At 42.2% G+C, this 15,241-nt stretch overlaps 1 protein-coding gene across 1 annotated transcript in view; it reads left to right on the top strand.

Moving 5' to 3' along the window:
• Positions 1-15,241, top strand: part of TBXAS1 (thromboxane A synthase 1) — a 278,058-nt gene that overhangs the window by 3,196 nt on the left and 259,621 nt on the right. The window contains exon 2 of the mRNA XM_064155470.1: positions 11,733-11,923. Within this exon, the coding sequence (XP_064011540.1) occupies positions 11,826-11,923 (98 nt within the window). The 5' untranslated portion in view covers positions 11,733-11,825. The remainder of the gene's footprint in view (positions 1-11,732; positions 11,924-15,241) is intronic.

Here is a 15,241-nt window from a genome sequence, read left to right as displayed (position 1 = left end):
GTTCTAATTTGGTTGGGAAACTCTTCCCAAGGATGCTTATGGGCAATTCACTCAGGAGAATCAGAACATTTGGAAAAGTTTAGCCAAAAAATGGCTTTGCCTCACCTATAAATAGGTAGGCTGGAGCCCTAGGGAAAGTCTGTGCTATTCGCTGCAGTGGAGTAGAAATTGCAAGATAGTCTCTGGCTTCTTCATCCCAGTGTTGGAACTGCTCAGCTGTTGAGAGGCTTCTGGATCTTCCCAGGGTGCTGGGAAAGAGGCAGGTGATCTCTGACCTGATCCTGATTCCTCTTGGCACAGAAGTTTGCAGAGGTGCAGGCAGGATCTCTTGCAGATGTGCAGGGAGCACAATGTTGGTGGCACTTCTTGCCACATCGTGAGGCACTAAAATGCCTTCTCCTGGGAAACTTGAGGCACTTAAGTTTTCAAGTAGTTCAAGCCCAAAATATCAGGGCTAAGCTGGTCTGAAGTACAAGGCAGAGCAGAACACATTGTCCAAGAGCAGTAAGGCAGAAGCAACACAACTGCTTGCAACTTGGCTCAGTGCATACTATTTGCCTGAGTGCAATGGCTCCTTTGGCCACAGAGATTCACCAATCGAAATGGCATTTGCAAACTGACCATATTAGGTGAAACCAGGGCTTGCTCACCCTCATTTGAGCAAGACACCAATAACTACCTAAACACCTGTGGGTACTTGTTTAGCACTTTGGGAGGGGACATAGTAGCTAAAGCCTTTGTTTTCCTCCCACCCTTGCTTCCCCCATCAGCAGAAGGGTGGGCCTATTAACCTTCTAGGATACTCCCTCCTTCCCTTCTTGTGGATAAGCATCACATTGGCCTGCTTCCAGTTTTTGGGGACCTCTCCAGTGAGCCAGGACTGTTGAATTTGAATCTGAAAGTCACTTTTCCAAATGTGAGCAGCACTAACATAAAATCTAAGGGGCAAATCTACATGCAGCCTTGCTGATATTTTCCCGTGCACTGGCACCGTGTACAACAACTTAACCCAGTCAATGAGAGCCACTGCAGGACTAGCAGCTCTGTCTCCAGAGGAGTGGCATGTCCAGGGATGTCACCAAAACCGTGGGGCAGGGCATGTGTCCAAGAAGGAGGATGGTGGAACCTCTCTTGCACCTCGTGAGCTCTATGCGGGTAACAGTCTCTCCCTCCTGGAGGTGAGGGCTTGGCCAGCAAAATGTAGGTCCACCTCTCTACACCTTCCCCTGCCTGCCAGTCAGGCTGCAGTGTCTAAAACAGGTATGGATTTTCCTATTTAACCAACAGTAGCATACCTCCCAAAACCCAATTGTGTTGGTTTCATTTTTCCTTTTCTTGTATGTATCAGAGGCCAAGCAGTGTGATGTAGCTAATAGCACTATATTGACCCATCTCTACTGTTGCTATTAATATCTGAAGAGATTTCCAAATGCCACAGTCCCCACAGCCCTGCTTGTTTTTCTCTTGCCAAACAGTTTTGGGTATTACATCGGCACGTCCAGTAGTTTCTAGTCCAAATTTTACTCCTTGGTAATGTTAAGAAACCAGGGACCACATTACATATAGAAGAGAGTACACAGGGAATAATCATTTTTGCAATGGATAGCAACTTGATTTTCAATGTTATTTGAACAGCCTCCCCTTTTTTTTAATAGAGGCTGAAGGTATTTGGGAGAGGTCCTATCTTCTTGCTAACCATCGAAGCATAACTTGTTCTTTAAAAAAGGTACATTCAGAATCCAACCCCAGGCACAAACTACTAAATTTAAATTGCTGAATTTTGTCATTATTGCAATTTCAGTAACTCTGTAAAGGACAAAAGAGTGCTCTTTCCACTTTGAGTTCTTTCCATCATCCCCTCTTACATCAAAGGTTACCCTGAGCAATGTATACATCTGTCTAAGTGTAGAAATACATATTGTTCATACCTTGTCAATGTATATGCTGGGAAGGAGAAATTGAATTTATAGCATTATTTCCTATCTGCAGGGACTTTTAGAGCTGAGTGTTTCAGTGTTTCCACTATAAACCCCTGTTTCCTGAGGTTTGTAACAGTCTTGAAGATGGTAGCAGTCCTGAACCCTAATAGGAAGTGTGTAATGTGGCATTTCCAATACAAATGCAACTGCACATTGAGGAGTGTAATCTTCTCAGTGTACCCACAATGCTACAACAAGGTTAACTGAAGTTACCTATATTAAGAGACAAAGAATATTTTACCCTTGGAGTTGGTACTTTCCATTCGGAGAGCTAGGAGCATGACACAGGGACAGAGTGCATCCGTCTACACCAGACTTGCAAGAATGCCATTCCTTGCTGCACCATTAAAATGCCCCTGTACATCTGCAGAGGCCTCTCTCAGCACCCACTTCCCTCATTTGGTGCCTCACAGCTCCACAGAATTGGCAAAGGGAAACCGAGGCAAAGGTGACTGGGAGAAACATTTTTTATCTATTGTGTGGTGATGCTTTTGTCTAGTATCCTATCTGTTGTTTCTGCTCTTGGCTTCTTGCTGTACATAAATGTAGGTCCCATCTGAAAACCATTTTCCTCATTTCTCTTTAGCTTACTCCACCTGGCTTTTTGCATTCATGCATCACTTTGCTTAGAAATGTAAGGTAAATGAATTATAGTGAAATCGTAACATCCCACTGTCTCTGTGCTATCTGAAGTAGTCACATCTCCTTTGCTATGCATCTGAGTAGCTGCTGGCTTCTCTAGTTAGTCTGAACTGACACAAAGGGAGTGACTTTCTCTTAAGGAGGAAGTACCCCATACATTAGGGTGCCTGTCCCTCTAAGGGGACCTCTTCCAATGCACCTAGTTTTAATTTTTGTTATAGCTGTAGGGTTTGGTGCTAGGCCAGAGATCTCATCATGTCATTTTGGTTGCTGGGTAAGTCTAACTATGAGTTGGACCAGGAGGAAGTCTCTGCAGTTCATGGTTGTTCTGAGTTAAAATGAATGCATTAAAATGTATTATGAGGATGAAGTGCTGCAGTTAAAAGTGGACAGCTGCCAGGGCTGCTGGCCGTGCTCGAACTAGAGATGATTTATCATTGCAGTTGCTCAATTGAGCTTATCTGACTTAATTGGCTGAAGGTAAAGAAAACAGCAGCATGTTCAGAATAGAAAGCAACTTCTAAGGATTGCCTGAAAAAAACGCCTTGAGACTACAGAGCTTGAAGACTTTGTTAGGCTCTGTGGCAAGTACAAAGCAGTCCTCTCTGGCTGTCACAGAGCTGTGGTTTTCCATGAACCTTAGCTCTGATCAGCAGCCAGCAAAAACATAAAGTATAATGGCTGAAAGTTTTGTTTTAAAAAGATATAGATAGTTATTTCAGTGAATCTAGGAAGGAGACATAGTTCATTTTTGCACTAGTCCACCCACAGTCAAAGATTGTGCTTACCTGCCACTTGGTAGAAGGCAGGAGGCTGGATTTACTGTGAACCTTAGGCTCAGATTCCATCTGCATTTCAGCCGTAGAAATCAAGTTAACATGAGTGTCAGCAGAGCTGAAATCTTGTTGAGGCTAGGCTCTTCTTGCTATTTGAACCTATATGTCACATTATTTAGTCTTCCACTTAACCTCTTTTCTCATGGCTAACAGATCAGCTTATTGAGTTCACATCCTGTTACAAACTTTGCTAACTTCAAGTGTTCAGAAATCACAAATGTCCTCTCAGATTCATGCGACTGCAGGAAGGACATACATTTTTTTTAAAGTGAGCAATTAAAATTCTGAAGTATTTTAGCCCTAATCCTTTGAGTTTTACAGCTTTGGAACATCTTTTTTTTTTTTTTTTTTCTCCCCCCTTGCTTTGAGGACTTGACCATCTTTGTCCCCAGTAAAACCTGTATTTGTCACAATTACACAAATGAAGACTAGTGCTTTAGTGAAAACCTGAACTAAGCCAGGACTTCCAGTAAGAACCTATTTGGAGATTCTGGTCTTGTGATTGTGTAATTATGTTTTTTCACTTTTTTCTGCTCACTCATCAGTTATGGATGTCTGTGTTACAACATATCTGCTGACAATGAGAAAGCTGACAGGATTTCTGATTTGGTGAATTAGTGTACAAGTGGTCAGCAGAAAAGACTGCAGCAAAAAAACGATGAATGAGAGAGCACAAAAGGCTGGGCTAGATTAAAGCTATCCATATGTTACATGGGCTCTTCTGCAGTGTGTAAGGGGCTGCAATTTGCATGTTAGTTATTTGGGCTTCCTTTCATATAGCTAAGAAGGCCCTTGGGAATATTTGGCATGGATCTACTAAGAATTATTCATTATAGGATGCATAAATTTAGGCAGTGAGGAACCTCTGGATAGAGGCAGGAGTGTAGATAAAGCTTTTGAATGTACTTTATATTGTCCCTGCATTTGCCCCATAGTGTGAGACTCCTCCTGTCACGGCTTTGTTTCAGTGCCCCATACCTTTTGGGTTCCCACTGCTATCAGAAAACATCCAACATGATTGTTCACAGTGCAGTTATTGTAATTTTGAAATACTTACCATGGGAAGCATTTTCAAAGGCAAGAGAGACAAAAGGACACCAGCTTCCCCCAGTCTGCCTACAGGAGTCAGAGCACCATTAGCAAACCCTAAACCTGGTGTTCTCCATGAGAGCCTTCTGGTGTCCTGTGGAAGGATGCCTCTGCATCCTAAAAAAGATGCTTTTAAAGAATTTTGGAAGAACTGGGAAAGACTGAGAGACCTCAGGCTGTTTAGTCTGGAAAAGAGAATGCTGAGAGGGGACTTTATCAGTGTCTACAAATATCTGAAGGGTAGTTGTCAGGAGGATGAAGGCAGTCTCTTTTTAGTGATACCTAGTGACAGGATGAGGGACAATGGACATAAACTCAATCACAGGAAATTCCATCTCAATGTGAGCAAAATTTTCTTTACTGTGAGTGTGATGGAGCACTGGAACAGGCTGCTCAGACAGGTTGTGGAGTCGTCTTCTCTAGAGAGCTTCAGGACCCACCTGGACCTGTTCCTGTGTGATCTTCCCTAAGTGGTACTGCTTTGCAGGTTGGTCTAGACTTAGTACTGAGGCTGTCAGGTCCTGAGGGCACCAGTAGATCATAATTGTCCTGACTGGCACTGCCTGAGACACTGTAGTTACACATTCTGCTTATGAGCCTAGAAGCCCCATTGAATGTCGAGTTTAGGGCTGACGTCTTGAATAGTCCTGATCCTGGCTCACCTCTTGCTGTGCTGACAGATCCAGTTATGTGCTTTCTACGTCCAGTCTACTGGGCCTGTACTCCTCAGTGAGAGGTAGTATGCATGAGGGTTGCCTCCTTGCTCTGGCATCATCTTCAGGGCATGTGTGCAAGCTGCCAATGGTCTGTGTTAGCAATCTGGTGCTTTGGAAAGAGGTACTGAGCATCGTGTTTGTCCAGCTTTTGGCTTGTCCTTTTCACAAGCAGATTATGGGGTGTTATCTGTGGCTGCTCTACAATGGGATGGTCAGATCTGTCTCTTCATGTCTGCTATTCCCTCCTTTGTCCTTTCTGTTTGTTCTTCAACTCCCCTTCTCCCATTAGGGTAACTCAAAGGATGCTATGGGTGGAATTTCCCCCGCTGGCAGTCCAGGAGCCATTGCACTGCTCTGTGTAATGCCAGTTGCTGTAGCTAACTGCCTCTGAGGTGGGTGCCCCAGTTTAAAGGGGAGTGTGTGTAATCATTCTCTAAGGAAATCTTTGTATTGTTTTGAAAGGATTCCCAATAGGATTGTTGCACTGCAAAGTGGAGAGGTGAGGTGGGGAACATATCAGCTAGAGATAGCACCTTGAGCTCTCAAAATGTTTCCATTAACTGGGGAAACCCAGCATTCTACATATGCCTGTTTACAAAATGGTGAAAAGGGCTGGGCTTTATATGTTTAGTGTTAACCCCACAAGCTAATGGATGAAAGAGAAGTTGATAAGCACAGTTTAGTTAATTATGCTACAGAACAAGGTGCTTCTGTTAAGTTTTTCACAGATGTTTTTGGCTTGTGGTCCAGCACTGAAGCAGTTTGGAGAATTTAAGCCTTGAGCTTGCTGTCTAGAGTAGCTTTTCAATCTAACAAAGAAGCTTAGGTGTCTTTCATGTTTAAAAACTGAACTTCACAGAAGAAATAACAACAGTTCTTAACATGGGATTGTTACAAAGGCAAACATTTATATGTCTCTCCACAACTACAGGACTAGTCTAGACAGGGTTCTTTGACTTTTGATGTCAATGTGGAGCTATTGATCCATGAATGTAAGTCCTTATTTCAAGTCAAGTTTATAGGACAATGAAATTCTAGAATTTCTTAAATCAATCAATGTTTCTAAAGCAAGCTATAGAAAGATAAACAAGTTACTGATTATATAATAAAGTCAATTTGCTTAGAAATGCCTGGCCATGGGCAGCAGATGTTACGTTAATTTCTACTTTCTCTGGAATTTCACTGGGGCTGTAAGATCTTCATGCCACTATTAGAAAAGGTAACTTTATTTTAGAAGCTCATTCCAAGCTCTCACAGCAAGAGGAAGAAACTTTCATTCCTTTTGACCACAAAATCTGTGCTATTTCTAAGTGGAGTTCTTTGAAGTAACTAGGATATCTCACAGCTTGTTGCTTTAGAGGTGACTTAGTATAGCAGCACTACATTTAGTTAGCATAATGAGTTTTTTAGCCCCTATGATATTGACTGAGTTTGAAGTATCAGCTTTTAGTCAACTAAGATTAAATCTTGTAGCAAATCAAAAGCTTGCATCATTTTTTTAGCTTTTCTAGATTTTTTTTAAGCTGAGTGCCTGTTTTCTGAGAAGCATTTAGGTTAACATAACCAGGCTCTGACTTGGCAGAACAATTTAAGTATCAAAGAGTGTCTTCCTGTTTCTCAGTAGGAGGTGTCACAAAAACAGCTTCCTCGGCATGGTTTCACTGCTACTGTCTTCGCTTTTTGAGGTCCAGTTCATTGGAGTGATCGTAGAATCACATAATAGTTTGGATTGAGAAAGACCTTGAGGATCATCTAGTTCCAACCTCTCTGCCATGAGCAAGGACACCTTTCACTAGACTGGGTTGCTCAAAACCCCATCCAATCTGTCCTTCCTTGAATATTTCCAGGGGTGGGGCATCTGCAACTTCACTGGACAACATGTTCCAGTGCTTCACCACCCTCACAGTGAAGAATGACTTCCTTACATCTAACATAGGTTGACCTCTTTCAGTTTAAAGCTTTTTCCTGTTGCTACATGCCCTTATGAAAAGTCCCTCTCTAGTTTTCCTGTAGGCTTCCTTTAGGTACTGTAATGCCACTATAAAGTCTTCATGAAGCCTTCTCTTCTGCAGGATGAACAACCCCAGCTTCCTCAGCCTATCTTTGTAGGAGAGATGCTCCAGATTCCTGATCATCTTTGTGGTCCTCTTCTGGACTTGCTCCAGCTGGCCCATGTCTTTATGTGGGGGATTTCAGAGCTGGACACAGTACTCAAGGTGGGGTTCTCAGAAGAGTGAAGTAAAGGCAGAGAGTCACCTCTGTCCACTTGGTAGCCTTGCTTCTTCAGATGTGGGTTTTTAATGTTGCTTGGATTTTTTTTTGTTTTTAAAATGTGTTCTTTCAAGGTGGTTCAAGAATCTTCCACAACTCCATGGTTTCGTTATGGTTCTCCCATCCATTTTGAATGCAGAGCAAGATCTTTTTAAGTGTACTCCAATGAGTTTATGGTCTGTCTGCTAAGCAGATTGTTACAGTTTATCATGCAGGAGTACAAAATCATCTGATTAATCTGCTTCTTAGTCCTAAACTAGGATAGTTATAATGAAGTCACAGACATCCTCTGTAAATCTCTCTATTGCAATACCATTCCCAGTACTTTGGCTATTAAGGTTGTTTTAAATATAAAAAATCCCTCTGTGAAATGTGACTTTGATCTCTTTGATTGGTCTCTCTCAAAGATGTTCAGAATTCATTTTGGCTTTGGAAGAGTGTTTGTCTTTAAGATAAATTAATATCATATATACTAGCAGCTTTGTACAAGGCCTTTGTTAAAACTTACACATAAACTAGTTTCTGCTTAAACTAATTTTTAAGCTGTTCTCTGGTATTTCATTTACAGTATTTTGTGGGTAAGATGTCTATATAACAGATTTTTTTTTATCCAAAGACTATGTTACAAATTTCTATAAAGGTGAATTGCTATAAGATTAAAACTTAACACCTTTCTAGACTTCCTTCATCTAGCATAAAGTTGGTGTGGTTCAGCCTTAATTAGACTATTACAGACCTACAACATACAAGGTAGAATAGCATAAGAGGAGTTGAATTTGGTCATTAGCAGGAGTGTGTGGTTGGTCCAGCTGGTGTAGTCATTAGCCTGTAAAATACATGACACATTTTCCAGTCACTATTCTTTGAAGACAAGTCAAAATTCTTAACATGATTTAGGTCTACTGAGAAGATAATAATCCTGCCTTTTAATGAGATGTATATTTAATGTCAGAAGGATACTGGTGTATGTCAAGCATTGCTGGGGCTCCTTGCCACACTTTTATATATTTTGAAGTTGAAATGCGTTGTTTTGGAAGAGCATTTACAGATAATATTCTTGGAGTCATAGCCAAGAGGGCTTTAAGGCATGAAGATTTCCTGGAGAGCCTAGAGTGTCTGAGTACTGGTTTGCTTTTTCTTTTTCGGCTGAGGAACAGTTCAAATTCTCAGACTTTTAATGCCATAATGTACTTCCCTTTTAAACCTTTACTACGGTGAACGTCCCTGCAGGCTGAAGCTTTGGGTGTTAGGGATTGAAGGGCAGTCTTGCAGGTCTACTGCTTGCTGAGAAGCACCAAGACTACAGTTAGAGCAAGGGTATGAAATGAGGGATGAGGTGGTGCGTCCTTTGTGTAGATTTATGTTGAACATCTTTTTGTTGTTGTTTTTGAAGTTGGTGATGAACAAGGTGATGATCTGTGGAATTTACTTGCTGTGGAAGAGCTCAGACAGCACCATGTCAAGGAGCTGTGAACCTTGGTAGATGCAATCTTAGTGAAGCCTTTTGGAAGCAAATGTGGAGAGTGCTGCTGACACATAGCGATCCAACAGCAAAAGGCTCTCTTCTACTAATGTTTGTCTCTAGCTTCCTCCAGCATGCAGTTAGTGAGGACTATGTCTCTGCAGTTCTTTGAAACCATCATCATAATCAGCCTGACTTAACTAGTTAGTTAGGATGGTGTTTTTCATGTGAAGGACCTGTAAAGTGAGGTGCAGGACTGGTAGGCAGCCTGTTACCATTGCTATCTGCATTCCTGACTCCTTGCCCCCACCCCGCACAGCATCATGTGGATTTCCGTGACTCTTCATGAAGCTGAGGTGCTTAACTCTGGGATGGTAACTGTGAGTGTGTGGTTCTGTGGTTGAGTACTGAAGAGTGTATCAGGTGGGTTTTAGAGTCACTACTGCATGCCACCTTTCTTAATGGTTGGAGATGCCAAGTTAAAACCCTTCAGCAAGAAGCAGGTGCTGAAGCTTAGAAACAAAACAAAAAAGAAGATCTCAACATTGACAACAGAAATTATGGTGGTTGCTGTTGTTAGCTTGATTATGTGTTCTTTTCCAAATTGGATGCTGATGTGCTATTTTCTTTATAATGCATGTTTTTAAGAGCTGTTCATCCTACCTTCCTCCCAGTGTGACTGGGAAAAGGCTCCAGTGCTTCTTAAAAAAATAAGTGAGTTCTGTCACCGACTCTGTTTGCCAATATGAGTCTTGCCATTAAGTTTAATAGGAGGGCATCAGTCCTCTACATGAACAAAAATGTCCTTTAGTTAAAAAGCCAAGTAAATTAAAGCACAGTGAAGTCAGAATGTTATTTCCTACCTTGCAGAGTTGTGGTGACTGCTTTAATGTCTTGAAGAGAATTTAATGCATATGGATATTTTATTTTTATTGTTTTTTCTTGAAGTCAGATGGGATTGGGTACTGCTTGGGGCTGGCTTATACCCATTGAATGATTCCTTGCACCAGTGGTCTTGAATCTTGTTGCAGTTGTTCTGGGAGAACTTGACAGCAGCAGCAAACTATAAGGACCACTGTTACTGACCCAGAATAGCAATAGCATTGTTAATACAATAAGCAAGGTTTTCTGTGAACTACTGTGCTATTCTGTGGAGCTGATGAGCTGCTTAACACCTTTTACTTATTCTGCAAGTATCTGATGGGAGGGAATTAATGCAGTTGTGAAGCACGGAGAACCAAAATAGCAGTGATTCAGGTAGAGTAGAGCTGGATCTTCTTAAAATTAAACTCAATTGTGTTAGAGACTTTGCTTTTTTGATACCTATATTATTAACTTCTCTGATAAGAGCAGGAAATGTAATACAGTGATATTGGAGAAGTCTTACACATTAGATCTAAGCTTTTACCTTGGGGTTGTAGGAGAAGAAACCACTTTTCATCTGGTGTGTTATGGGAATCAGATGTTGCTGAATATCTGTTTCTCAAGGTTACCATATAATTCACAAACTTAGTTTTTTAGGTGGTTTTGATTTCCTTAACGTTCAAATAGGTTGTTTGGAACAGGTGGGAAAGCTGCACTACATATATGGGTATTTCTAGTTTAATAAGTAACAAATGATACTGGCCAGCTGAGGGAATTTTGTCATGGGCAAGAGTGTTTACTTGCAAGCTGCTGCTGTTTTAAAAGCTGCTGCTGCTGTTGTAAACTTGAAGATTTTTTTTGATAATGGCACTTTATAATGTTATGTGTGGCAGGTTGGTGGTCTTCTCTCATAGAAGTACTTCAAGGTTTGATTTCTGGTTAACCTTTCTAATTGGACTGGATCAGGCTCTTGAAACAGGATTGAAGTGCGCAGGCAGGAAATTATGGAAGAAAGCAGAGAAATCATAAATTACAAACACAGCATTTTCTGAACTGAGTCAAAGCTTGGCCATTTATGTGTTTATGGAAATGTGACAGCCTGACTGTGCTACAGCGCAGAGTTAGTAGGTGTGACCATATTGATGTTAACCCTAATACTGGAGATATAATGCAGGGCTAGCCAAAGTATCTCCAGAAAGGCTGCTTAATGCTATCTCCAAGGGGAACACTGCATTGAGCCAGGAGAATTTGGTGTAGTACTCATGAACCTGAGATGGTACAGCCAAAGAGTGCTGTGTGGACTATGCAGTGTGACAGATGCTGACTTATGGACCCTGGTACTACAGTTGGGTTTTTCTGATGATTAGTTTTTGCTTCTACACCTGTTTTCTAATAATCACATTAGAAGAGCTGTCCACTAATTCCTCCTTTTAGTTGTGATAAGTTAAAGTTTATTTTCTTCCATTTGTTTCAGGTATAACCATTTTGGAGGTTAAGTACTAATGAATTTTTAGGTTGCTTCAAAGAATGCCACTTTTTGTATGCCAGGGCACCCCTAAAGGGTCTTTATATTCTTTCACAGCCTGTACCATAGTCAGGCTCTCTCACCCTCTTTTTTCCCCCATACTTTCCCCAATTTCCCATACTTGGTGTCTAAAAACCTATTCAACAACACTGATGTCTCAAGTGGTGAGTATGTAAATATTTACTGGCATGACAGTCAACAACAGTGGGATGGGGGATATTGCTACATCATACCACTCAGGGAACCTTCGAGTTCTCTCTCAGTGTGCAGTCGATGAGAATAGGAAAGGTTTGCAGTTCGTACTTGACTTGATGTGGCTTTGTTCTCTTGGTTCCTGTTTCCTTGCAGCTGTCATTCATATAGCTCTGGAAAGCTTTATCAGCTCTTGTGGAGACTTTCCCCTGCACACACCACTCAAGGCTGGAGCTGTAGTGTCAAAAAATGGAGCCTGTAGATCTCCTGGCATTTTCCTCTGTAGAAATGAATAGTACCACAGTCACCCTGGCATTCCTGGCGATCTTCCTGGTCCTGCTCTATGGGTAAGTGGTAACAGTGATAGAGGCTGCATATCAGACAGAAAGCCTGCTGAAGTTCCTCCAACATCTATGAAGCCTTTTATTAATAAGGGGAAATAGGAAGATAACTGGCTAGAAGGGACACAGAAGGGGAGATGGTTTGGCTGCAGAGGCTGAAATTCATGATGCTGTTTAGAGAATATTCTCCTTTCAGCATGTTTAAGTACTTTACCAACAAACTGCTAACAAAAATAGTTTACAAAATTAAGAAATTATTGTTGATTTCTTATTAATTATCTAGGTGGCAGGAACACTGGTGCTGGTCAGAAAGAAGCTGAGTATTTGTTGGACCTCTTCTCTATAGTATTCGGCACCCTTGTCCCTTGATGGGTTTCATGGCTGAAGTGTACAGATGCTTTAACTTCTGCTTCAGTTTCCTCTCTTGTTCTTTCCACACGGAGGAGGGGAAACAGATCAGAGTAGCAACAGCTCTAATGGTTAGCACAGTATGTGTAGTAGTGAGCTGTGCTGAAATGAAAAAAAAAGGACAAACTCACCTTGTCCAGATAATTTATTTCAGAAATTAAATTAGCTGAACTGGGAGTGCTTTTCTGACTGTTTTTACTGGAACATCTCTTCAAATCCTGCCTTGAAGTCAGCCAGTGTTTTTTCTCATTTGTTTGTCTGATCATGAAGAATTTTCAGGGATGGAGGCAGAAAAAGAACCCCTGACAAAAATGTAATGCTTATTTAGAAAAAAAAAAATAGCATTGGCACCATCAATTTAGCACAATTGGTGTAGTAATGTAAGCGATAGATCATTTCTGCACTTACTTCTTCATTCTTTGTTCCTGTTGAGCTTTGTTCAGTTTCATTCTGTGGCAAAGAATGGTCTAGTGTGACTGAAAACAGGACAAGTTGAGCCCATGTTTGATGTGTGTTGTCACATTAAGTGGGTGAACAAGTCTGATTTCTTAGTAAGATCTGCCCAAATCACCACAAACGTCCAAGTCCTACTTTCTTTTGATTTTTGTTAAGGAAAAGGATGGCTGCACTAGATCTTTCAGTAAAACCATGCTGTTTAGCTGCTGACCTGTACATCCCTTTGAGCTAAAGGGGATGAGAGGAAGGCACATGCACATCCACAGTTCAGAAATACAGCATATTGGTGAGATTTGCCTTTTTCCATAAATGGGCTGTAGTTTGTGTCAAGATGTGCTGAGGTCTCTGAAGGCACAGAACTGCTCTGTATAAATGTAACCTTGTTCTTGTGCATGCTTCTCTGGAGCTTTCTTTTCTGGTTCAATTTAAGGAAGGATGTTCCTCCCTTGAAGCAAAGACATAGTTTAGTGCAGAATTTGGTCTTGTCATGAACAAACCTAGCTCTAAATGCAAACTCAAGTCACAGTGACACGGGGCTCCTGGCTGTAGACTGTCAGCTGCTGAATTGGGTGCCTACCATACAAGTTTCAAACCATCCCATTTAGAAGTGAGGTGGGAAACTGCATTGCAGGTAGAGATACCCCATTTACTGTTTCTCTTTTCCTAGTTGGAGAGGACTTGTGTGAAGGCATCATGTAAAGGAAACTGAAGTTCTATGTGGGAAAGTGTTTTGTATTTTTGCCTACCAATGGTTATTCTTAACCAGTCCTGTCAATCTACAGATGCAGGTTGATTTTTAAGTAGCTTATTAAATACAGATGCCTATAAGACACATTTCTAATGAGAAGCTAATGTTTCTTAAACTTGCAATGAAATATGCTAGGCAACATCTGTGGGCTATTAGTAGGTTTGCCTGGTGGCTAAACTATTCAGATCCATTTATTTCAGTGAATGCAGTGGCTGAAGCTGTAAGGTTAATGGCTTGAAGCACATCTGCAAGTGCATTGGTTGTTGTTCAAACCTGTCAACCTATTAATTTGAGAGTCTATTTTTTGTAAAGTTTTTCTGTACTGCAGGTCTGTTTAAATATGTGAGTAAAGCACAATGCATGATTACAGCTTCCTTTATTCACGGCTGAGACCTTGGGTTAAAGAACTATTTACAGAACCTGTCAAGGGTTGCGAATAGAAATAAAGGTCTCTGATTCTAGAGAATGTTTTTGTTACAATTATGTTCTGTACCCAATTCTCTGACTCTTTGGGGAGTCAGAAAACACAGGAGTTATGTATGGCAGGAGTAATTGGCAGGTCTCGCCTTTGACAGTCTGCCACAAAAAGCTCCTGGCAAAGCTGGCAGCCCCTGGCTTGGACAGATTCACTCTGAAATGGGTCAAGAACTGGCAGGAGGGATGGGCCCAGAGAGTGGTGGTGAATGGTGCCACATCCAGTTGGCAGCCAGTCACTAGTGGTGCACCCCAGAGATCAGTGCTGGGCCCAGTCCTGTTCAGTATCTTTACTGATGATCTGGACGAGGGGATTGAGTCCAGCATCAGTAAGTTTGCAGATGACACCAAGCTAGGAACAGGTGTCGATCTGTTGGAGGATAGGAGAGCCCTGCAGTATGACCTAGACAGGCTGGATAGGTGGGCAGAGGCCATTGGGATGAGATTGAACAAGGCCAAGTGCAGGGTCCTACACTTTGGCCACAACTGAGCAGCACTACAGGCTGGGGACAGAGTGGCTGGAGAGCAGCCAGGAAGAAAGGGGCCTGAGGGTACTGGTAGATGAGCCAGCAGTGTGCCCAGGTGGCCGGGAGAGCCAAGGGCATACTGGCCTGGATTAGGAACAGTGTGGCCAGTAGGACAAGGGAGGTTATTCTTTCCCTGTGCTCAGCACTGGTCAGGCCACACCTTGAGTACTGTGTCTAGTTCTGGGCTCCTCAATTCAAGAGAGATGTTGAGGTGCTGGAACGTGTCCAGAGAAGGGCAACAAAGCTGGTGAGGGGCCTGGAACACAAACCCTATGAGGAGAGGCTGAGGGAGCTGGGGTTGTTTAGCCTGTAGAAGAGGAGGCTCAGGGATGACCTCACTGCTGTCTACAACTACCTGAAGGGAGGTTGTAGCCAGGTGGGAGTTGGTCTCTTCTGCCAGGCAACCACCAATAGAACAAGGGAACAGAGTCTCAAGTTGTGCTGGGGGAAGTATAGGCTGGATGCTAGGAGGAAGTTCTTCCCAGAGAGAGTGACTGGCATTGGAATGGGCTGCCCAGGGAGGTGGTGGAGTCACTGTCCCTGGAGGTGTTCAAGAAAAGCCTGGATGAGGCACTTGGTGCCATGGTCTGGTTGACTGGATAGGGCTGGGTGCTAGGTTGGACTGGATGATCTTGGAGGTCTCTTCTAACCTGGTTGATTCTATGATTCTTTTCTAATAAAGTAATAATGGCAGCTTCCTTTGATGCATTC

Source organism: Pogoniulus pusillus, chromosome 15, assembly GCF_015220805.1.
Source record: "Pogoniulus pusillus isolate bPogPus1 chromosome 15, bPogPus1.pri, whole genome shotgun sequence".
Classification (NCBI taxonomy): domain Eukaryota; kingdom Metazoa; phylum Chordata; class Aves; order Piciformes; family Lybiidae; genus Pogoniulus; species Pogoniulus pusillus.
This window is presented reverse-complemented; position numbering and strand designations above follow the sequence as displayed.